General features: G+C 41.5%; 1 protein-coding gene across 22 annotated transcripts in view; it reads left to right on the top strand.

The window, feature by feature from the left end:
• cadpsb (Ca2+-dependent activator protein for secretion b) overlaps nt 1-25,279 on the top strand; it is a 56,799-nt gene that overhangs the window by 20,530 nt on the left and 10,990 nt on the right. For 4 of the 22 annotated variants that reach the window (XM_044018840.1, XM_044018839.1, XM_044018832.1 and 1 more), the window contains exons 4-21: nt 2,270-2,350; nt 2,533-2,766; nt 3,527-3,648; nt 6,578-6,689; nt 7,792-7,931; nt 8,261-8,327; nt 8,984-9,092; nt 9,173-9,385; nt 12,283-12,294; nt 14,799-14,935; nt 15,032-15,219; nt 15,899-16,000; nt 16,096-16,159; nt 16,254-16,377; nt 18,616-18,648; nt 21,380-21,486; nt 23,314-23,343; nt 23,901-23,912. In XM_044018840.1, the coding sequence (XP_043874775.1) occupies nt 2,270-2,350; nt 2,533-2,766; nt 3,527-3,648; nt 6,578-6,689; nt 7,792-7,931; nt 8,261-8,327; nt 8,984-9,092; nt 9,173-9,385; nt 12,283-12,294; nt 14,799-14,935; nt 15,032-15,219; nt 15,899-16,000; nt 16,096-16,159; nt 16,254-16,377; nt 18,616-18,648; nt 21,380-21,486; nt 23,314-23,343; nt 23,901-23,912 (1,887 nt within the window). Of the gene's footprint in view, nt 1-2,269; nt 2,351-2,532; nt 2,767-3,526; nt 3,649-6,577; nt 6,690-7,791; nt 7,932-8,260; nt 8,328-8,983; nt 9,093-9,172; nt 9,386-12,282; nt 12,295-14,798; nt 14,936-15,031; nt 15,220-15,898; nt 16,001-16,095; nt 16,160-16,253; nt 16,378-17,642; nt 17,712-18,615; nt 18,649-21,379; nt 21,487-23,313; nt 23,344-23,900; nt 23,913-25,279 lie in introns of all 22 variants that reach the window. The other 18 variants (XM_044018841.1, XM_044018836.1, XM_044018835.1 and 15 more) reach the window with 10 other exon arrangements.

Raw genomic sequence — 25,279 nt, 5'->3', positions numbered from 1 at the left:
TCCAGTGCTCGATCCCCGTCTGTGCTGGGCAGCATCTCTTACTCGTGCTCTTAACGACTGCTCTGTGACTTCAGCTCATCCTCTCTTTAAAAGGATTGTTGGACGGGCAGAGAATCAATGTGGCAAAACCTGAAAGGTCTGTCCATGTAATATGATAGTGAAAAAGCATAGAGCAGAGAGAGGGAGGGAGAGGTCGGCTGTGGCACGCGATCCGACTGCACCAGACCATGGGCTGAAGTCGGGCTCCCGCTAATGACACCTTTCAGTATGAATTAACATGTCAATTCCCTCATAGTTGTTTGGGCCATAACATTTCAGATAACGGTGACAAATCTTTGTTTCTCAAACCACAAAATGACATCATCAAATGTCCTGTTTTCTACCACAAGCCAAAGCGTTTCCGTTTACTGTCTAGCGAGATCCAAGACGCTGAAATCACAGAGCTTATTTCCAATTACACAAACCACTCAAGCTGATGCAACTGGTCATCAAAATAATAAATTGCTGCAACACTATTTTTGAAGCACTCCACTAATAGAATGAGATGCTTAGCTGGACCATGGAGTGGCACGGCAGAGAATCTAAATGAAAGTGTTGAACAACACTTTCTCCCACACCTTGCTGTCTCTGCAAGCTCAAACTTAGAGGGAAACAAACCCTCAAAAAAAATGCCTTGCTAATCATTTACTGCCTCACAAATCAACTTCTTTGACACATTTCATTCCAAAGACTCTTTGTCATGAGCATTACATACAGTAGGACTTGTCACACTGCCAGGGCGAGAGAGGTGAGGTCAGTTCACGGAACAGTTTTGTGTAGATACAGATCAATTTGTCTGCCGTCGTCACAGGGGAAAGGGTCAGGGTTGTTGATCGGTGAGTCACCGCATCACATTTGACAAGAATTGGTTCAATTTGGCCGAGAGAACCATTGACGGAGTGAACCACGCAGACATAAAGAGCCCGAAAGAGACATTAGCTGCAGTTTTCTATTTCCTTGTGTCAGCTAATATAAAACTCTCATTCATTATTGATGTGGTAGAACCACGAATTTCTCTGCTTTTCATTACTCAAGGGCAAAAACAGATTAAGAGATGTCAGTTGTCAGATTAAGACATTGTCCGGTAGAAGCGTTTTTTGTTTGTTTTTTTAAAACTTTTCATGCAAATTTCATTATCACTGTGTTTTTCCTCAGTCGTGCCTAAACTTTGCATGTGTTTCAGTTTATTGAAATCTCTATTTCTTGCATCCGTCGCTCGGCTCGACCATTTCAGTGAGCTGCATTTTATTTTTTTTCGCTCATTGAAATCAATCACAAAAGGGAAAAATTTCAAACACTCAACACATTCAAAAGGACCTCTCCAACCGTTGTTCATTCATGGTCTCTATGGTGATGGCAGCAGGGTCTCTTTGAGTGAAGGATGAATTTTGATCTTTTAATGTGCTATGATTGAAGCTGCTTTTGAATAATCTTTTCATGTCCTGCTATACCAAAGTCATCATTCCCTTTTTGCACAAGCACCTCTGAATTTGCATGGCAACACCTATGGCTTCCATATTTGAATTGATCTGTCATTTACAGTTATGTCCTTGACAGATAATCACTGATGACAATGTAGAATGATGCCTTAATTTAACCCAGTGCCGTCTAACGCTTTTTAGTTCAGGGGCCAAATACAGACCAATGTGATCTCAAGTGGGCCAAACCGGTAAAATATTGGCATATTAACCTATAAACAACAAGAAATGTATCTTTTTACAAAACATATTATGAACAATCTGAAATGTATTTACTATTTGGCCACAGGTATCTGCAGCTTAAAAACACAGTAATCATAATATGAGCCTTTCACAAATTCATCCTGCAGGCCGGATTGGACCCTCTGGCGGGCTGGTTCTGGCCTGTGGGCCGTATGTTTGACACCAGGTCACATATTCAGTTCTTTAAAAATGTGATTCTTTGAACTGTGACGTATTTCCAGATTTCACAATGTCGCAACCACGCAACAAAGTCACATAAAACACCTTTCTTCCCCCATTCTGATGTTTGGTTTGAGCAGGTGGCCTGGACCATGTGATTCATTGATTAAATCATTAGCATTAATAAGCAGTTGAATAAGTCTAATTAGTACAGTGGCTAATGATCGCACAGCATGAAAAACATCATCTTTCCTGGTGAGATAAATGAAGTGGGCACATATTGGTGATCTTTGACATTTGGCCTCTGGCATTGCAACCTTATTAACGTTCTCCTCTATTTTTATCAATAGCTGGACAACCTGGATGAGCAGGCTGCACAGATCAGAAGAGAACTGGATGGACGTCTTCAGATGGCAGACCAGATTGCCAGGGTGAGTCTCAGATTGTTTGATATGTATACTTAATATGGTGCAACATCAGTGTGAGGCACCGCCCACAAATGAAGAGACTACAGATTTCCATGGAGTGCCACCAAGTGAGATATCAATACTATGAAATGTGCTTTTGAGATTTTAGTAGTTGTAACGGGAATCTTTTCCGGTTTCATCAACAGGGTGGGAAGTTCCCCAAGTTTGTGTCCAAAGAGATGGAGGCCATGTACATCGAGGAGCTCAAGTCTTCAGTGAATCAGCTGATGGCCAACCTGGAGAGCATGCCCGTGTCCAAGGGCGGAGAGTTTAAACTCCAGAAGCTGAAACGGGGACACAACACCTCCATCATCGACATGGGCCAGGAGGACGAGAACACACTGTCCAAGTCTGACGTGGTTCTTTCCTTCACTTTGGAGGTATCCCTGTTTTAGGAGTGAGAAGTAGAGTAATCATGTGACGGGAACACACTTTGCTTCACAAAGTTTTTACATATTTCTATCTATCTATAAAGCAGGGCTCCCGACAACTTATCCTCAGTGTCAGACTAAGTATAGAAACAGATCACAGGCCTCAACAGATGCTGTGTGAAGAACAGACTGACACACACACACACACACACACACACAAACCCATTCACCTGCACTTTTAACGAGGAACGTGAGTCATCTCGTTACCAGCGTGTCTGAGATGAGTTATCACCACAGAACAAGGAGCCATTACACCTCATTCCTTATGATGCGGTGCTATTTTAGACTTCGGAAGTATCACACTGTTTTTTATTTTATGCTCCTTAACACATAAGTAGGCAAACAATTCTGAACTTCCAGCCCTCAAAGTGTTTGCACAATAGAGTGGCGGTTAGGTTTTTTTGGGTTTTTTTTTGGCGTGGGCTGACAATTCCACTGAGTTTTGGAAACACCTAATTTTCAAGTCTGTTTACTTTGCAAGTGATTTGCTGCGGCAGCTGCTGAGAATACTCAAGGTGAAATCAGCTGTGAGTCCTTTGAAATGCTCCATCCCTGTAGATAAGTCTATAAAAATATCCTCACGGTGACATTCAGAGACACGTGGCGTGAGACTATGCTTCAGGTTTGATGTGGTAAATGTGGTCAATTATGCCCACGCTATATTTAAAGAGATGAAACTTCCCTCATTTGAAGCGCTTGTGCTTCGCAGGTGGTGATCATGGAAGTGCAGGGGCTGAAGTCTCTGGCTCCCAACCGGATTGTCTACTGCACCATGGAGGTGGAGGGAGGCGAGAAACTCCAAACCGACCAAGCGGAAGCATCCAAACCAACGTAAGGACCTCATCGTGGACACACCCACACATCTGCTATTTATGATTCGAATTAAGGAAATACTGTTCTTATTCCTTCTCTTCGGGCGATTAAGACATGAATAAACCATTAGTAAGACATGAATAAGACATCATTAACACTTCTACCATCACCATCATATTCCTCATAACACCCGTTCATGATGCATGAGACTCGCTGTATTTATAAAATGGCTCCTAAGACATTTTTTTTTTTAATCTTCACACTTCTTGTTTTGCCAGAATGACGCCATCGAAGAGAAAGAAAGAGAAATGTATCTTACACTGTACGTGTCGACATGTTTTCCGCACATGACAAAAAAAACATACGACCGATTTAAAGCTCCACATGCCTCAGATCCCCATAATTCAAGAGTGCTTTTATGAAGGGAGTGTGAGAGGGATGGAGGAGCGTGAACGAGAGAAGGGATTATAGGACAAGGTCTGTGTGTGTGTGTGTGTGTGTGTGTGTGTACGTACACTCTGCGAACACAAACATAAATGTGATAATCGTGCGACTGAAGACTTTACTGCAGGTTATTTTGCATACAATAATTGCTTGTATTTATCAAATGTGCTCAGACTAATGATTAACTTGCTGTTCATCGTATATTTCATCTTTCTTCCGACGAATAATTAAGTCAGGCTTGATATTATATATTAATGCCTCCGCAGGAATGATTATTTCCTTGGTATTGTCTGGTAATTCTGCTGATGATCTGTTTTTAATTGAGCCACTGGAACACGCCAAGGCTTTTTGAAATAAGGAGGAGTTATTCCTCACACACCTGACAGTAGATTCAAGCACAAGGTCACCTTCATGCAGCACAACCCTTCTTTCCTTCCTTCCTTCCTTCCTTTCCTTCCATTTGAAATTGCACCACTGGCTCCTCACCATCAGTCGGCAGCTCCTCCTTAGAACGCACTTTATATACATCACATTTTTGATTAATTATGGATGGATTTCTCTTGGTTTGAAAATGACAACATGAGCTAAATACCAGGGAGAGAGAGAGATGACAACATGATATACAGAGACAAGCTAATACATAGCATGTTATGTAATGTGATTACAGCGGTATTCACTCTCTCTCTCTCTCTCTCGCTCTCTGTTTTTAAGCCATTGGGCTTGTGAAGGTACAGCTGGAAAATGAGGTCATATCAATGATTTGCTCTGACTCTGTTTTTGCACGTCTTGTACTATTTACATGCTCGTCACAGTCATTGTTCCTCCCCGCCTATACTGACCACACGGATTTCACCCATAAAAGGTGTAGCGTTACCTTCCTCATACTGGGAACGACGGTCCATTGCATTCTGTCCAAACCACTCTCGCCTGCAGCTAATTAGCTTAGCATTACAATATGGTAATAGGAGCTGGCTTCAAAGGCAACACAATCTAATATAATACAAGCACATCTACACCTCCAGTGTTCTAAATATAACCCTATGTTGTGTCTAATCTGTTTAATCTGTGCAAAACAAATTGTATTGAAGCAGCTGAACTTTGTCACATTGTGGGTCTAAAAGAAATCAGTTGGTTATTTTCTTCTTAATTAAGATTCTTTTTTCTTTTTTTTTACTATCAGATGTTCTCTTTGTAACCTCACAACACAACACAGCAGGGAAAGACTATGCCAACGCTGAGGGAATTTACCGTCTGCTGACTCAGACTGCATGTTTTTTTGTGCTGTACTTCTGAAGTATTTTGGTTGTTTTTTTTTACATGAAGTGAGATCTTTAGATTTGTTTTGTTTTTATTATTTTGGATTGGAACCCTTTAACGCCGCACTCTGCATTACCGTAGCTACGTGACAGTTTGTGCTATCAGAAGAACTCCAACTGTTGCACGTTATTGTGGTTACACTGCTGTTGTAGGAAGCCGGAGAATCGGCGAGTGGGAAGAACACCTGTACGTAGTTTGCATTTTTTGGCCTGTTTTTGCACATTGAGAGACAAAGAAACATTGAGAGACTCAAAAAAAATGCAAAAAAAACATGCAAAATCTGTTGTTCGTTCAGTGTTTTTCTTCATTTTAAATTGTTAAAACGGGATTTTAACATGCAGTCAATTATAAATGACTGCCAGATATTGGAAGTTATTCTGGAAAAAACAAAAGCACTTAGCTACAGGACATTCTCTGGTCTTTTTGTGGTTAAAATAAGCAAAAAAAAACAAAGTGGATTTTGAGGTTTAGGTGTTAAAGGGTTAAGAAACGCTGAGGAAAGAGACAGAGTTTGTATGCACAGCAACATTTTCCTTTTTTGTACATCGTGGTGAATTTAAGGCCAAGTTGTTTTTGTTTAAGACAGAAGTGAAATAGTTTAGATTCATTGCTTCAGTCGTTAGCTCAGGCGATTATCTTTTTGATTTCAAAGCTGCTGTACAAATAAATGATCTTGCCTTTGCACCGTTCCAAAAAGGGTTAAATTTATGCAACATGCTTGGAAGCAGAAGTTAATTTTAGCCAGTCTCTGGCAGCCCTCTGTTGTAGACTCACTAAATGACTTTGGCTGAATAGATGGGGTTTTTTTTTGTTTACATAAAAATCCTGCCAAAGTTGGGGCACAGAGATGTCTGGTTTATAAAAAGCAGGAGTGCATTTAGAACAAGAAACAAACAAGCAGATCTGTGTCTTCACTTTGGTCTTCCAGTCCCTCCAGTGATAATAGATAAAAGATAACCTCGTCTCTGTTATACACCAAAGGCCTTGTGGCCCCAGGCTGTCAACTGCCTTATCAAGGGATTGATATCACTCATCAATGTGAAATCACACTTTTAGAGTTTATGCTGTCACTAACGACTAGATTTTGTGTTGCAGTATGGGTGGAGGTGAAGTCGTTATGTGGGAACACGGTGCTATTATGTCGTCAAGGAAGCTAATCTCCGGAGTGTTTTGGTGTGTCTTTCAGCTGGGGGACCCAAGGGGACTTCACCACCACACACCCTCTGCCTGCTGTCAAGGTGAAGCTGTTTACAGAGAGCACGGGGGTGCTGGCACTGGAGGACAAAGAACTGGGCAGGGTAACACCTCTCGCCGCAATATTTACTGCTATTACCGACGCATGCACGCTCTGATCTGAACATGCAGCCATGAAGACTGGGATTTATGTGTCAGATACATGTGTGATTCACAGGCACTTCATTGTGTGTCGCTGTGTCAGACATTGTAAGTCCTGTGTGACTGTGTGCTTCACATATCATCTAAAACAGGGGTGTCAAACTCATTTTTGGAACACAATTTGATCTCAAGTGAGCCGGAACAGTAAAATAATAGCATAATAACTTGTTTTTTCCTTTGTTTTACATGCAATGAAGTATTTTTTTTTGAGAAAAACAAGTGTAATTTCAGCTATATTATCCCTAAATGTACCGTTTACACATCACACTGGATCTTTAAAGGCACAAACATTTAGTCTGGAAATGAAAAGTGTAGTATTTTTTTTAGAATGTTATCGTAACGTGACATTTTAACAAATTCAACCAGATTGGACCCTCTGGCGGGCAGGTTCTGGCACGTACGCCGTACTTTTGACACCCCTGATCTAAAACATTAAACATGAGGTTGAGGTTGTCAATTTGAAATGATGTGAAAAGGAAATTGGTCAAAATGAGTCTGATTATTTTTCAAGTAGAGGAGAACAATAGCATATTATGTGGACCCCAACAAGAAATGATCATTTACACAAACAATCAGCTAAGTTTAATAAGAATTAGGTTGATTTATTAAGGGAGAAAAACTACAACCGATTTGAATGTGGGTGTCACTGACTGAAACGTAGAGCGCAGGCATTTGTGTTGCCTGTTCTTGAGCTGTGACTGTGTTAGGTACCTGTGATAGATGCCGGGGTTTGCACTGAGGCGCGACGCCGTCACATGTCCCTGAAGTGGCAGTGACCTTGGCTGTGACAAGGCTCTTTGATCCCCCACTGCTGCAACGTTGGCAGCAAAGAGAAGCGGAGCAAAGTGCCGTGAACCGTTTCGTCACACTGACTCATAATAATTCTTTTTTTTTTTTTTTCTTTTTCTGGCAGAAGAAAAACTGACTTTCGTGTCGTTGAATACCGCACAAAATTCGTCCTCCTGGAAATGACCGATTCTGACCTTTTGTTTCATTCGAGTGCAGGTCGTCCTCCACCCAACCCCGAACAGCCCCAAGCAGTCAGAGCTTCACAAGATGACTGTGACCAAGGCTTGTCCTGACCAAGACCTGAGGATCAAACTGGCCATACGTATGGACAAACCACAGAACATGAAGCACTGCGGGTAAGAAAGATGCTGCCATGAAAACGCCGCAGTGACGTCCACGTGTGCCTTTCATTATTATCCATGTCTTTCTTATAGAAACTCCAGCCCTCTTGGCTCCTTGGCCTCATTTCTAGCCACATACCATGGAAAAAAAATCCTGTAAAGTACACTACTCCCCCTGGTGGACACCAGTGTGTAGTTTATTTAGATGTTTCATTTTAATTATTAAACCTTATTTATATTCAACATACTTGGATCAATGCACAATATAATGAGCATTTGCTGTTTTGCTGGTGCTCAGCGTGGCCTTGGTTTTATCTCCCTCTGTGTGAACAATGTTTTGACAGGTATCTGTGGGCTTTTGGCAAGAACGTCTGGAAGCGCTGGAAGAAGCGTTTCTTTGTTCTCGTGCAGGTGAGTTCTCTGTAAGAAAAGATAAATAAATAAAACAGTGTCAAAATGACGCAGCTGAGATCGTTGCTTTAATAATTCAGATTTAATCCGTCAAATGGACTGAGTAAAAAAAAAACAAACGCTGAATGTTTTGTGACGATAAAGACGACATTTGCATTTTCCGCTTCTATTACAATTTTAGACTGTTTTAGACCACAAGGTTGGTTTATTTAGTGTTTCTTTGACAGGCAGGGAAGAACATTATGTAGGCCGCTCTTATTGTGCTGATAATTAGCACTCAGACGTTGCCCGAGAACAATGCAGCAGTCAATATCTGAACACTGAAATAGAAAACTTGATGCCCGAAACTTGTCATTATGATGTTAAAAGTGACTGAACGATGTAACGGTGGTAGAAAAACGACACCCTCCTTGTTTCCATCGATCACCTCAACGTCTCGATTTCACTACATTGCTCTCGTCGCCACCGGGACAGATTTATGACTTGATTTACAAGCAGATAGGAACTGAGATATTCGGTATCCATTACAATGAATAAAACAGCACTCACCTTGTGCCTATTATGTTTTTCAAGCACAGGCGCTTAATATGGCACAACGCCGGCCTCTAACTTTCTCTGTGGCTTGTTGAACAGATGGTTCATTCTTTGTGTTATAGGTGAGTCAGTACACGTTCGCCATGTGCAGCTACAGAGAGAAGAAGTCCGAGCCACAGGAACTTCTCCAGCTGGACGGTTACACTGTGGATTACAGTGACCCCCAGCCAGGTGAGACAAAGAGAAGCTCACAGTTGAACAACTACACGTGCACACACGTGCCAAACAAGTGAATCGTCCTTCTCCCGCAGGCTTGGATGGTGGCCGGGCTTTCTTTAACGCGGTAAAGGAGGGTGACACTGTGATCTTTGCCAGTGACGATGAGCAGGACCGCATCCTGTGGGTCCAGGCCATGTATCGCGCCACCGGCCAGTCCCACAAGCCCGTCCCACCCACTCAGGTCCAGAAACTTAACTCTAAAGGGGGCGCCTCAGCCCAAATGGACGCGCCCATTTCTCAGTTCTGTAAGTAACCCCAAACACAACACGGTCACTTCACGCAGAAAGGCAGTTTCCATCCATAAAGCAGCAGAAAGCTCTAACCCATAAATGTCTCACGCCATGCGCTCCACACCGTAGTCACAACACTGTGCTGGTAGAACTAACACGCAAGCACGCACACACATGCCTTGATCGCTCACAGATCCCTCCAGCATCTGATGGACTCCGCCACTCATTGTCACCACTCCCACAGTGTCTTTTTTTAAGGCGCAATTCCATGCTATTCCATCAGACCGTTCACAAGGAGCAACCAACCCGGGAAAACACTCCTTTACTCTCCTCAGCGAGATACGGCGCACTAACTTTGTACAAAAAAAAAAACTAAATAGGTCACCGCACACATAAGATTTGAACATTCAAGCCTGCTGGGGTTGAATTGAGACTGACAGTGCCAGGGTGTGCTGCTCTTTTCCTCACCATAGGCCTGTTTTAATCAACGCGCAGTGCTAAAGGGGCTGTGAACGCAGCCGTGGTTCTGAGACTCTCAGAATGTTCCCTCACAAGCGAGTGATGGCTAAGCTGGACATGTTTTTAAAGATTTAACCAATCTGTCACTGTACTTGCACCTGTAAGCAGCCCACAAGTCAGTTAGTAACGTGAAGGTAAGACTGTCTGCAGCAGTGTGGCATCTGTCAACGTGTAACCGTCTCCCGTGCTTCTCCCCTCAGTAAAGAAGGGAATCCAATATTTGAACACAGCAGCACAAACTCAGCGAGCAAATGCGTCTCCTGTACATACTGTTTTGCCTTTTCTATTAATTGGTTTCTTCGTACTTTAGACCAAATGTTAAAATGAGCATATTTACTCTACTTACAACACCACAGACGTAAAAGTTAATGACATCCTGACATGACTACATAATTAATGTCACACTGTCTGACTGTCTGAGTGTTTAACGATCCACTATAATAGATCCTGCTATTCATAAGACAAATGTATTTTGTGTGCATCCAAATGATTTGTTTGTCCATTTTTTCCTAAGACAGTGGAACATGATTGGCATTCACTACAAGCAAACTGATATCTAAAGATACAATAATCATTAAAAACAGTAATCATAATAATAGCTCTAAACCCCTCCCCCCCAACTTTACGCCACTCTTTGTTAATCATATCATCTATGAACTACATGAATTTGGCCAGTGTTTTATAGAACCCTATGACATAAAGTCTATGTTGTTTCTCCATTGGTTTCTTTGTCCAGTATGTGATCGTTCTTGTGGTTAGTTGACGCCTCTGATGCCAGCTGTTGCCATTCAAAGCCTCCTCACAGTGGCACAGACCTCCTCCTCCTCCTCCTCCTCCTCCTCCCCCTCCCTGAAACATTGTGACACACCACGCGTACATGTTTCATCCCCCTGGTGGTCTTGAATGGCACTGGGCCCATAATATTATCATATACACGAGGCCTCCTGACTCTGCTGCAGTGGACTCATCGAAAAACAAGACGTCTATGAAGGTTCTGAGTGATTTGATGTCATATACGACAGAGTTGAAATGTTACGCTGTACAATACAAAAGCATTAAACAAGGTTTAAGGGGTACTCCATTGATCTGCATACATTAGGGGACGAGGTTCTGATTTTCAGTCTTTAACCCTTAGAACACAGAGCATCGCAGCTGCTTTTTTTCCATGACTATATTTAAACGTACGGTCTATACAGAGGCTATTAAATCCTTTTTTTCAGTCAAAACATGTCATTCTCCCTAACTATATAAACACACCTGAGCAAAATCGGATTTAATTAGTTAAATTTGGAAATACGTCACAGTTCAAAGTTCACTTGGCTCGTTTTTATGAACGAAAAGAAGAGAAAAAACAGTCTGTTTTGTGACTTCTGCGCAATTATTGCTACTTTCTATCACGACTAACGACATAACATTGACTCAACAACACATAAGAAGACAAATCTGTGACCTATAAACACACACACACACACACCCAGGATGTCCATATAAGGAGTTGTGTATTATTCCCACGGCTAATTACCATGGGTGCACATCTGTGCCGCGTGAGCACTAAGGGATAATAACTTATATCTTTTGTAGTCTTCATATGTATGAATCCACACCACGACCAAACCCATTGTACATGTCAAATTGCAAATGTGTGTAAAAAGAGCACAGATGTGTGAAAGTTAATGCACGGGTGAAGCAAAATGCAACTCAGTGCCATGTAAGCTAAGACTAAATAAATACAGATAACACATCGTATTTGTGCCAAGTGATTTTGCTCCCTGCAAACTGTAGATAAGAGGTAAAAAAGCATTTTGTTTTTCATATTTGATTTTATTTTTATTAGAATCTGTGGAGTGCTCTTTAAAAACTGTGCTCAGTCAACATTTGCTATTTCCTTTGACCTATCAGGACCTTCATATTGTCTTTATGACACTCGTATTGTCTTTAACACTTAACTGGCCGGTAACTGGGGTTTACTACATGTGTGTGCGTGTCACGTGCTAAATGTCCCCTGACGGAAAGGACAGTATTTATTAACACGTAGCCCTCGATACTCGTCCAGAATCCAGAGTGACGAAGCTGCAGTGGAGTGATGAGGATGCTAAAGATTCTCTGTTCCTCCCTCTGTCTGTCTCTCTGTCTCTGTCTCCCTCTCTCTTTTCTCTAATATGCCTCGGCGTCTGTTGTCAAGTTCACATACTTCCTCACACACCACCGCCCACAAACTCTCATGTTGGTATAGGTTGTTGTTTTTGAGTTGTGTTTTCTTCTTCATGCTTTGCCTGTACCCTTCTTGAGTAATGCAGCTGCTAGGTCAGGGCCTTTGTGATTGCTCTCCTCCAGCCTTGTTGCTAGTCTTTATGTTATTCTGGTTTGTCCCTTCTTACCCTGCTGTCTTCTAGCTGGACTCAAGGGTAAGTGCTTCCCTTTAGCCGGCACAGCTCAGATAATCCCCGCTGATTATCTGACAAATGCAACGTTCTCTCTTCTTTCCCCTCTTATCCTTTTTCACGTCTCGCTTCATGTCTTAGAAGTTAGATGATGATTTTTATTTTGTTTTGTTCTAACAGTCTCTCGACTTAATGATTTAAGTATCTAAGCATCCATTTGTGCTCTCATAGGATGCATGTATTTTATTCTAAGGACTTATGATTTGATTTAGCAATGGGTAATGTTGAAATAGTAGTTATTACTGCATAATTGCCTTCTCTCTTTATTGACATTGGTGACGGGATCCCTCAGAGTAAAGTCATGTGACACTTACACAAAAGCAAACACAATTTTCTTCATAGAATTATTAGCGCTGTAGATGGAAGTGGCGACTGTGGTGACTGAGTGTGAATGTGACGATGAGCAGCCTGCGTTGGGACGTAAACGTGTGTCAAAATATGCGGCATTATTTAAACGCATGAGTGAAATTTGTTTTGACACCGTATCGATCACGCTTTACCTCAGAGGGCTCAATTGCTTTTAGTTCTTTTCCTTTGAGCTGTTTTGATGAGAGTTGGCAAATATGTACGCGGAGTATTCTGAATGCCAAAGACAAGGAGTAGCTAATGCCGCCCCTTCTTATAATAAAAATACTCCGGATCCACCCCTCCCCCCAACCCCACCCCCACCCACCCCCAGTAGATGGGCTTGTAGATTAGGGGCTAGACCCGGTGTGACACCTCCAGAAAGGAAAGATCTCTTTTTTTTTTTATTCATTTACTTTGACTGCCCTTTGTTTGCCTGAATAGGAGAACACCTGTGTCATGTGTCCATACTTTTGTACAAATACAGAAGTTTCCATTCACCCCCACCCCGCCCTCCCCCCTCCATCTCCCAGAGAATGATAGTTTTGCCTCTGTCAGCTTCATGCTCTTTACCCATGTACTTGCACCAAATTGTATTGCTACCCTATTAGATTTCTCCAGTAGTGGTATGCCTGTTAGTGTGCGCTGTAGACATCATGAATACACTGCAACATATTCAAGTATTGTCAACTTGCAAATGCGTAGAGAAAAAAAAAAGAAAAGAAAAAAAAAGAGGAATGCCAAAAAAAGACAAAAAACACACCATAATTGAAAATGTGTCTGCAGATGTGCATGACATTTAAAAGTCCAATGAAAGTCATAATGTGCTCCAGCATGTGATACTTTACAAGTGTATGCAAAAGTACTCGCCTATTCACTTCCTGTATGCTATGCTAGCTGAAGCTGAAGTTTCTGTATGCTATGATAATGTGACGGTCAAGTACCACTGAGTGTATTCTGGACTTCAACGACCTTATCTCCAATCCTAATCCAGCCAGAGGAGATTATCACCACCACAACATCACTCCCTTTGTAACTGTGTAACCTAAGTGACGCTTCCACTCGTGCTCATCACTTTTCCTTCAGACGACTTTGTCTTTGTCTCATCGCAAAGGTTCCTTTACCCACAATCCCCTTCACCATATATGACTGTCTCACACGTGGCATCTTTGCTCTTGTGTCTCGAGACTTTTTTTTGTATGTGTTAAGTGTCCTTCTCTTTTTAGTGTCCCTGTCCTTCGTCATAGAACAATCTCTATTTTCCTTTGTCCACTTTTTTTTTTTTTTACTTGTTGTCTCACATGTTTTCCTTCTTTGATTGGAGTAAACAAAAACAACATAATGTCTCTTTTTTTTTTAGCCAGTTTCTGTTTTAAATCTCTCCCCCCTCTTCCCTCTCACTAACCTAGAGGTTGGCAGATATCAGTGGGCCCTTAAAAGTCACCCCCCCCTCATGTCAGTGTCTCTCTCTGTCTCTGTCACTCACACAAAATGACATGACTGCATCTCTTATCTGTTCTGAATGATCCTTGTCCACATCATTTAGTTTCTGACGGATTCATTGTTGATAGAGTAATTACATTTTTTTATGATATGCCTTATTATTGTGTTCTTCCTTAATTGAAGTGTTTAAAAAAAAAAAAAATTACAAACCAGCATCAACTGGAGAATCTTCTTTTTGCATTTTTATAGTCCCACAACATGTTCGACTGAATTATTTATTTTTTATTTATTTATTTTTTTTAATCAGCACACGTCTTTAAAAAAATTGCCAGAAACCTAAGAGATAGCGAATGGCAGAATCTATTGAAGACATGAAAGAATGCATTTAATTCTTTTTCACGCGCAAAACAGCAGTGAATGGGACACAGTGAGCGTTCCGCATGAACGTACGGTCGAGGCACTCTTCTCTCAGAGTTTAGATTCAGATCCAAAAACAATGCATCAAATCTCTTTACGCCGTCTGCTACAATGCAAGTTGACAATGTAAGCTGTGAGTGTTTATATTTTGCCCTTAGAAAAAAAGAAAAAAGTGTTGTAACGACGACCTGCTGCTTGCCTGTGCCTCACTGATGTCTTCTCCTCTGAATCATGTGCTTCTCCCTGTGCTGTTGGCTGGATAGACGCTGACAGAGCTCAGAAACATGGCATGGATGAGTTTATCTCCGCTAACCCCTGTAGCTTTGACCACGCCTCACTTTTTGAGATGGTGCAGCGGCTCACGTTGGACCACAGGCTCATTGACACCTTCTGTTGCCTGGTGAGTGTCTCTCTCTGTCTCCCTCTCTGTCTCTCTCTCTGTCCACAGTGACATCCCTTGGTCCAGTAATGCAAACTGTGTGTTTGTGTGGTGCAGGGCTGGTTCAGCCCAGGCCAGGTGTTTGTCCTGGACGAGTACTGTGCCAGGAACGGCGTTCGAGGTTGCCACAGGCATCTGTGTTACCTGCGTGACCTGCTGGAGAGAGCAGAGAGTGGGGCGATCATTGACCCCACTCTTCTTCACTACAGCTTCGCTTTTTGCGCCTCCCATGTCCATGGGAACAGGTGTGAATGAGTCCCTTTTTCTGTTGAAACATATTGTTGCCTTAAAAGCTGCTGAACAGGATGATAAACACAATACAGCTCAGTAACCAGTGGAGTCAGCCTCATTAGATGCATCCATTTTGTTGTCTTTCTTTCTTCCTTTTTGCCATATTTATATTTTTGTTGCTTCTGTGTCAGTGTTCATTTTTTGCACGTTGTTAATCAGTTGTATGTTTCTACATATTTCCTTGTTTTCTACCTTTTTTTTTTGTTTTCTTTTTTTCTCTCTGTCCCTTGTTGCCATAGTCTCTTACTGTTCCATATTATTCACCCTCCCATGCGTCCGTTAAAGTCAGAGAGGGCAGCAATTACTGGGGGCCGCTGGGCTATGAGGCCCTCGCTTCCCCAAAGAGCGCCCAAAGCCCAGATCCTCGCGCTGCCTCTAAACGAGTACGCATATTCAAGTTTAGAAAGAGAAAGGATTCCAAAATACCGCTCGTGCAAGGGCAAAAGAGGTGAGACATTATCATTTATTTGTAAATGTAACACAAACCATAACTGGAGAGACAAATCTCATAGAATTTGCAGTCGGTCCCCGGGGAGCTGGTGGCTCTCAGCCAGAGTTTTGTTTCCTTTAAGTTTGTGAGAGAGTCCTTTAAGTGTGAGCTCAGTTAAAAGTCTGTGGGTGTGATCCTTGTAGGCCAGACGGGCTGAGCACAGTGAAAGTGGATGAGAAGGAACGCTTTGAGGACATCAAAGAGCGGTTGCGCGTGATACTGGAGAACCAGATTGTCAATTTCAGGTGATCGTCAACTCACAACAAAGTACATCCAGTTGATTGTGCCTGTTGGTGTTTTTCCTCATTGCGTTTCCCGCTCTGCGTGTTTCCCTTTGTAGATACTGTTTCCCCTTCGGTCGTCCAGAGGGTGCACTGAAGGCCACTTTGTCTTTGCTGGAGAGGGTTTGTGAAATTTGAAAGGAAACCTGTACAGCAACACGAGGAAACGACCTGCGATGTGATAAATGACACCGTTGCCCCCTCATGTGACCTGCAGGTCCTGATGAAGGACATCGTGACTCCAGTTCCCCCGGACGAAGTGAAGGGAGTCATCCGCAAATGTTTGGAGCAGGCGGCTCAGCTCAACTACCAGCGGATTACAGAATATGCTAAAATTGAAGGTAACCATAAACACACAGCATCACTTCACGACTCCCGAAGCGAATGCCTTGATGATACAATGATAAAAAAGAGTCAAAGTGGTTCTTCAAATATTACTCCCAATGAAATGCTCAGATAAGTAAGTTGTGTGTAAGATAAAACAGTTTGATGACGGACAACAAATGTCCTTTCCCTTATTCTACCTCTGTTACTGATATTGTTCCTGTCTCTGTTTTATATTTACATGTGGTGAGTTCCCTCGGTGGCGTATATGGATATATATCTGTGTCTGTATCGCAGATGATCTGTGGCATCCCAAATTCTTTGTGACACGTTTTGTCTCGGTCCAATAACTCTCTCCTTTGTTTCAGGCCTGCTTTAGCTCTGTGCTGTTCTGTAGGTCAAGTTGGCTTTTGTGTAGAGGTGTGTGAGTAAAAATGCATTCAAATCCAAAGCCCTGAAATCTATTGATGTGCTGATTTTTTTTTTTTTTTTTCTCACTGTGCCCTGACTATTCAAACTGTGTGGTATTCTGGCCTCTCTGACGTTTGATGACTGAGCTGTGAATTCGGATTAACTGGATGTCCTGACTCCCGGTCATCGCACACTCTCCCTCTCCCATTAGCTGTTAGCAGCTAACGCAGCCCCTTAACACTCCCCTGCCTTGACCTACCAGCAGCTCCTGTCACCTCTGTCTTCTGTTCTTGGTGAAGGCCACTATGTTGTGCTCCCTGTGTGCTCTGCTTCTTTCTCCCCCGCTCACAGTTGTTGGCTTGGCCACGGTTATCACTGCAGCTGACTATCTGAACTGTGTGATAAGTGGCTTTTAGAACACGAGGTATGCTGGGATTGAGCGCCCACAAACCAGCATCAGACACATGCATGTGCTTTGAGACATGACAACGTGGCCTTCTGTTATTGGCATGGATCACATAACAAAGTGTACAAGACATTTCGTAATGTCTTATTCTCCCCCCCCCCGTCCCCCCTCTCCCCCCGCTGTGTATTCCCCCACTAGTGTATCCATTAAATTCACTTCCATGCACATGCAAGAAAGATACTAAGGCTTCAAACCTTACTATCTTGCCGTGCCGTGTGAATTTACTCCCCACTCTCCTTGTGAGGAACCTGGCTTTCAACAAAGCAAACATTGGACTTTACTACTACGCCTCCTGCTCGGCAGAATATCGTTCTCACCTGGACAGCCCTCCTCCCATCAGCCTCTGACCTCTGTCCTTCATAGCTCTGACCGCAGCCTCTTGCATGCACCACTCCTTTTTTGTAGGGAAAAAGAGGGAAATGTATGAGCACCCTGTCTTCTGCTTGGCGTCTCAAGTGATGGATTTAACCATCCGTGAGTACCTTCATCAACCTCGCTCTCTCTCTCTCTCTCTCTCTCTCTCTCTCTCTCTCTGTCTTTTAAACGCTTTCGCCATCCTCCCCGACCCCCTCCTCTCCTCCCCGCTGCCGCCTCCCCTCAGAGATGTTGCTCGTGCCATGCTTTTTTTTTTTTTTATCTGTGCCTTTTGTCTGTGCGAGTGAGTGGGGAGTGCACCAGTTGAGCAGTGCCACACTGAATCAGTCGGGCTCCTATTTTTAGTCCCATCTGTTTGTGATGGACATGAATGAGCAGTCTGGTCTGTTAGCTTCTTTCTTTTGGTTGGATGCCCATTCCTTTGACTTGAATGCATTTTTACATTGCTTACATTGTTGACTCCTCCAGTCATTTTGGTCTGATCATGTCTCACAGGTAGGCTTTTTTTTGTTGTTGTTTGTTCTCGCCGCGACACCCAGAGATAGTTAAGGAGCATCTGTCCGCAGAGCTATTGTATGAGGAGGAGAGGGTCTTTCTGTGTTTCTGCCTCAAACTCAACTCAAGTCACTCCGTGTGTCCTGTCTATGATGCTGTGTGTCCTACTTGTGTACAGCAGTCCTAAGCTTCTGTCTGTTTGTTAACCCAAGAAAAAAAAAACATCTTATCACTATTTTGATTTCCCAGTTTTCCACAGGGTGATGTTTCAGTGTTTCTGTTTTGATTACATGTTTGTGACGTTGTCTGTCTGTTGCCTCGAGACCTCGCTCCCCCCCGGGGAGCTGAAAATGTCCCGGCAGATTCTCGGGGAAAAAAAAAAGGGTCACATTGGTGATGAATAACAGCTCCGAGCGTCCGCTCGTGTAACCTGACAAAAGCCCTATAGAAGCGTGCTTACTCTAAACATCTCCTCTTCATCTTTTCTCTCTCCTTTGTCTCGCCGAAGTTGAGAAAGGTCAAAAGGATCAAAAGGATCCAGGTGAACTCATGTTTAGCTCGTGGTTTAGCCACAGTGCACACACACATTCATACATGCAGGTTGTTCCCCCTTCACCCCCAGTATGCATGTATGCACACACACACACACACACACACACACACAAAGCCACATTTTACATAAAATATATACATATATATATATGTATATATGTATATATGTATACAGTATATACTCATTTAGATGTTTAAATGTCTTGCTTTATTTAAGTATCACTTTATATACAGTTAATGCCATACATCAAAGTTTATTTTCCATTTACAGAAGATTCAGTACTTATCAGAATAATCATGTGTATAATTATGCATGAAAATTATATATAGTAATATAATCTCCTATACATGATTAAATCATTAAACTAATGACAAGTATACTGTACATACAGGTCATATACAGCATTATCTTAAATGAAATTATTTTAGATGGTAAAAAAAAAAAGGGTCAGTTCCTTTGTATTAGAAAAAAAGCAAACAAATAAACACAAACATTACAATTCTGTGGTATACAGTCATGTAAATAGTTATAGTTTTGATGCAACGGCTACCTCATCTACTATTTTCATTTAATTGTCCGTTTCACAGTCAGGAGAAACATAGAGACGTTCACATAATAGAATAAATAAATAGATGACAACAGATCGTAAATCCTAAACGAGCAGATAAACTAAAGCTATTCACATGGCTCACTTTTCCACCGGGGGAAAAGAGACAGAGATTGTTTATCTTGTTTGTGTTTTTTTTTTCCCCCCCTTGTTATTGTGGTGAACTGGCCCTTTTATATTTTATATATATTATATTATAACGTCGTCACATTGACACATTGGACGTTTGCATCTTTTGTTTGAACACATTTCTGGACGTATTTATTATCTTCACAACGGCTGCTGCTCTGCTGTTTATTAACCAGGACCAGGAAGAGAGAGCATGATGAGTCCAGTCTCCCTGTAACATTTAGAGCTGACTTTAAGCTCCTCCTCCTCCCTGTATACAAAGCACTTCATAGGCTAGGACCACATTGCCAATTCCCCTTGTTAGTTATGTACCGCAAATAACACTGCGATCGTCCGCTGCTGGTTTATCGAAAAGAAAATTGGGGATCCCCAAAGTTTGGAACATATTTGCCCTCAGATATCAGGGAAGCAGCTCACTAGATATTTTTAAAAGAAGACTTAAAACTTGTCTTTTTTTACTCTAGCCTTCAACTAGCTCGTTTTTTTTTTTAATTCCACCGTGTGTTGTGTTTTATTTGCATTTTTAACCCCTTGACTCTAACCCTTTCCTATTTTATTCCACCCTGTGTTGTATTTTGCTGTTTTATTTGCATCTTTTCTTTTATTTCTAAGTTAAAACAAGGCGTTTTGACTCTTTGACTCTAGACTTTTCCTTTTCATTCCACCCTGTGTTGTGTTTTATTGTTGTGCTTTTACTGTGGAGCTGCAATCCTTGTATGAAATACTAAAGTTTATTAGTATTATTATTATTACTACCTTAATGGCATCTGTGAGGCTGCGCCGAGCTGTGGCTTTGACACCAAACCCTGATATTTCCAATCCGCTCCCAGAGCCGACCCAATCAGAGCATTACAACCAGAGAATATATAGTTACCCGTAACACTAATCCATGCGATCCATCCATTAGTGTCGATTAAATGTCCCCGAAGAAGATGACCTCACCTCTTTAGATATCTCAGATTTCCCCTCATGATATAAACTTTACACTTTACACGAAGGCGTAACCTTAAGTGGCAGACGAGAGTTTCTTTAATCTCAGGCAGGATCCAAAGATAGAAACTAGAGTCGTCTTCGAGTATAAATATCCCAGGAATACGAATAACATTGAGTACAGTAAACAGAAAAAAAAGAGAAGATCGCCAGTTAATTAAGACTGCAATTGTTATATGTAAAGTTATGTATCTATGTGCTTTTAATTTCAAATCTGTGTAGCCATCCGATTCCATGTACAAATTATACACACGTCATTTCACACAGTCGTGCACAATTATTCCCATTTCATGACATTTAACTGTCTTATCAGATCATTCTGTCAGCGAAAGGTACAAGCGAGTGATTCAAGAGTAAAACAGAAAGCTTAACTTTAGTGCAACAAAACCAATATAACACCATCACACTGTAAAACATATTCATGTCGGTACATGAGTCATCTGCTTTTAACAACTTTTTTTTAAGGAATCATCAAAATCAGACACAAATGTTTTGTGATTTTAGCTGAATCTGCTTAAGTCTCTTTTAAAAATGATTAAAAAAAATATATCTGTATTTGATGGAAAACTTGAAACCGACGTGATGGATTATTTTTTACAGTGTGAGTTCAGTGAGTGTTTCTTTTCTTTTTCTGCATGCTCCTAAAACAGATGGCTTATTGAGTAGCACTTGACTTTCTGCATGTCTCTGATGCAGCATTACCCTTCCATCTCAATGCCACTGTTACCTACAGTCACATTTGTCCTGTTGCTTTATGTCATGCAGCCTTAAATGCATATAGAAATGACAGCACACTTGACTTATTTAGGGGGAGGGGGGGGTTTATATGGTATGTTAACGTTACAGTGTAAGGGTTGTGTTTGCACGTTAATTAAATGGTCACATCTATATAGACAGGAGCATTCTTCTGAATAGTCATAAAAACAATCCCCCTGGAATCCTTCTCTGTGCTTGACTAACCACTCATCCCTCGCCCTCATCCTTTTGTCTCAGAGAACGTAGGCCGCTTAGTCACACCTGCCAAAAAGCTGGAGGAAACAATTCGCCTGGCGGAGTTAGTCATAGAGGTCCTCCAGCAGAACCAGGAACACCATGCGGAGGTGAGTGAGAACCCTCTCCTCGTCTCCTCCTCAAAACACTCTCCCCTCTATACTCACTCTTATCTCACTCCGCCCCACAACAGGGAGTCATATCGTATTATGATCGGTCTACTATAAATAAAGCTGCTTTCATCTAAAAAAAAAAAAAGAATTTAATTCAGGAGAGCTGCACTTGCTGCTCGACAGAGCGTGGCAACGTGGAATCAGAGCACCACGTTTGAGACAGAGGTTGTAAATGAAAGAGAAAATCATATAACGTGCACAAGTTCTTCCCTCTGATCACAATTTATAGTGCAGTGCGACGTTCAATCGGCCGCTGGGAAATGTCAATATGAAGGTAGTCGAGTGTAAACGCAACACAAAACAGTGAAACGGGTCAGTTTGTGTTACTGAAGCCTCAGTTTGCTTCTGATGTTGTCTTCCGTTTCCTCTTACAAGCCAAGAGCGCTCATTTAATGTTTCACTCGTGTTAAATGTAAAAGTCAACGGTAACAAAAGTCAACAGTTACACTTCCTGCATTCATGATCCCACTTGATCAATATACAGTCGGAGAGAAAGCTTGTGGCAAACCAGGGGTGTCAAACCCATTTTAGATCATGGGTCGGAGCAGGAAAATAATAGTATAATAACCTACAAACAACCTACAACGAGGACTTACTGAAGCTAATTATGAACAACCCAACATTTCTTAATTAATGTTATATATATATATATATATATATGTTATATATGTATATATATATATATATATATATATATATATATATGTTATATATATATATATATATATATATATATATATATATATAACATATATATATATATATATATATATATATATATATATATATATATATATATATATATAACATATATATATATATATATATATATATGTTTTATATATATATATATATAAAAAATAGCAATATCCAAAAATGCATTTGACATTATGATTAGATTCTACTCACAATGTGAAATTTTCACAAATTCATCCTGCCGGCCGGATTGGACCCTCTGGTGGGCCGCTTCTGGCCTGCGGGCTGTACGTTTGACACCCCTGTGCTGGGATTTTTTTTTTTGTGTGTGTGTGTGAATTATTGGACGATTGCTTCTCTTAAACCGAAATATATAAAGTAAAAATAAAAGTATAGATAGATAGATAAGATAGATAAGCTTTATTTTCAGACTCAAGGTCCATACAAAAAGTAAAAAAGAACAAGACACACAGTACAAAGGGAATACAAATCACACAATAGAATAATAATAATAAAATAATAAATAAATAGAAAAAAATTATCTAATGACTAATGTAGATCTATACATATAAAGAACAGGTAGCATTCATCTATTTGTATTGCATAACTTTTAAATGTCTGTTCAAAACATTGTCAGAAGCGCTGATTAAGCACATCAACTCGACACAATTATCTATGTGTTTCTCAATAACGTGAAGTGATTTGTTTGAATGTCGAGGCAACGTTATGTTATCGTAAACAGCACGAAAAAGTGAATTGTATAAACGGCCCTGTTTGCTCCCTCAGTCAGGTCTGATAGTTTTGCTTAACAAAGGCCATTTTAAGATAAAAAAAAAAACAACCTTTACATTGTTTCTGTCCAACAACAAAAATCACCAAAGGTTATGCACTGCAGCCTCATGATACTGTAATGACTTACTAATAAAACACCTTCCTTTGCTTCTTTAAACTGAGCTGATGGAACGCATGCTGCACATGTTTGGTGTGTAGATCTCAAGGTGATCCACTGTGATCTCAGAACATGCAGATAAAGCAGATTTATTGTATCTCTCTGAATATGCTTGACAGGCGGCAGTCACAAGTTCTGGAGATCAATCGGTACAGTATTTTTATTTCCTTTTCCTTTTCAGTCCCCCATCACGACCCCCCTCTGTTTGGCATGTGCGCCACTATGGCAACAGGCACCTTTATAGGCAGAGAATGAACCCCTGAGTAAGGCTGTAATGTAATGGGTGGGCTTATTTGACATAGAGGTGAAGAAATATTTTTTTTTTAAAAAAAGAATGAAAAGGCGCTGTAGCTTGCACAACATACGTGTGACCATAAAGCATGTTCATCGGGCCATATAGAGGTTTCCTTCTCCTCTCCAAGCATGCTGAACCAGTAAAATCCCCCCCAAAGTATGCTCCATTTGAACCTTTGAAGTTTGATCCACCATAAACATGTGTTTCTCCCTCCATCCAACGATTAATTTCACAGTCCGCACTTTTCCAAGCATTACTTCCCCCCGGCTTCTCCTCCTCTTCCATCCCCCCTCTGCTGTCTAACTGTTAGTTCCTACGAGAACCCTCTGAATAAAATGCCTAAAACAAGTACATTATTGTTTTGTACATCTTCCTGTGTTCTCACTGTCATATGATTGGTGACTGTCCAAGCAGGGAAAAGAGGTATGTGGTCAAGTTGAATGAGAAACGTTTCCATAATGCTACATGCATGTCCAGTAGGAAATGCCACGTCTCCTCCGCCCCCACACACACTTCCTTACCCCCAGGATTGGTCTCCTGACTATAGTCTGTCCGTGAGAGAGCTCCTTTAGGGCTCTTGAATGTAGCCACGATCAAAGGTTGGAGGCCAAACGCCTGGTGACCTTTGAGCTTTTCCCTCCCTCACCTGTCAGACTCTGACGGTCGTTCCTCATCTTAACCCCGTCCATTAGTGTCTCCCTCTCCTTGAATGTGACGGAGACACTTTTTGTTTGCTGCCTGTTTTGTCTAAAACTAGAGCTTCTTTTTTTTTATGTATTTTATTTATTTATTTATTTATTTAATTTGGGAGTGGGCAAGGTAAGTAGACAGGTAAGTCAGGTTGTTTATGTGGTGGTGAAGCCGGATGAGGGAAAATAACTGACCAAAACAAACAAAAAAAAAAAACTGTTAAAAGGAAAAAGCATGCTGCATAATAATACTATAAGATTTAAGTTTCATTTACCCAACTTTGCAACTTGTTAGATTGAATGTGAAGCAAACTAAGCCAAGCCAAGACTGCCAGCAAAGCAGCACGACTGTATTTCTGCTGTCAAAGGGGCGAGAAAGTCCTGACGGTGCTGGAAAATGGCCACATGAACCTCGGAGACTCACTTAACTAATTGGAACAGATGCACTCCAACACAAGAGATGCTGTGTGCTGCAGTCTTTGGTGTGCCCATACAGTCCAAGATGTGCATGAGTCACAATGGGTTTGGAAATGCTCTGATCTCGTACTGTAGCATGCAGGGAGCCCCGCGTTTGCATGAGAAAGGCACTTTTTTTTTCACCCCCCCTTAAACTGATGGATTCAACCAGGGCATGAACATGCGACCCCACTGTGTGTTGATTCTCCTCCTCTCCTGAATGAAGTGGATTTATAATGAATCCCTCCTTCAAGTCCTAATCACTCCAAGCTGTGCATTCAAGGTCAGAGTATGTGACGGGAAACACGCACACACATTAAACTGTAGTAAAGTCCTTTTACTTTCCGTGACTGAAAGGAATCACATGAATAGTCGTTAATATTTCCTAACATTGGTCAACACATCATCTTACGCGTTATGGCGTGTTTCCACTAGCACGACTCGACCCGCCTCGGCAACGGCGCGGCGCGGTTATTTTGCTTTTCCGTTAGCGATAGTACCCGGTACTTTTGTTTTTAGTTCCTGCTCAGAGTGTCGTCACAGGAAGAGAATCAAAGCGAACAATGCCGAACTGTAGATCAGTTACTTCACAATCCTGGAAACGTGGGTTCATCTCCAACATTTAGCAAAGGAAATGTCTAAAAT

Source organism: Solea senegalensis, unplaced genomic scaffold, assembly GCF_019176455.1.
Source record: "Solea senegalensis isolate Sse05_10M unplaced genomic scaffold, IFAPA_SoseM_1 scf7180000017731, whole genome shotgun sequence".
Lineage (NCBI taxonomy): Eukaryota > Metazoa > Chordata > Actinopteri > Pleuronectiformes > Soleidae > Solea > Solea senegalensis.
The sequence above is the reverse complement of the archived record's forward strand: the minus strand, read 5'-3'. Positions and strand labels throughout refer to the sequence as shown.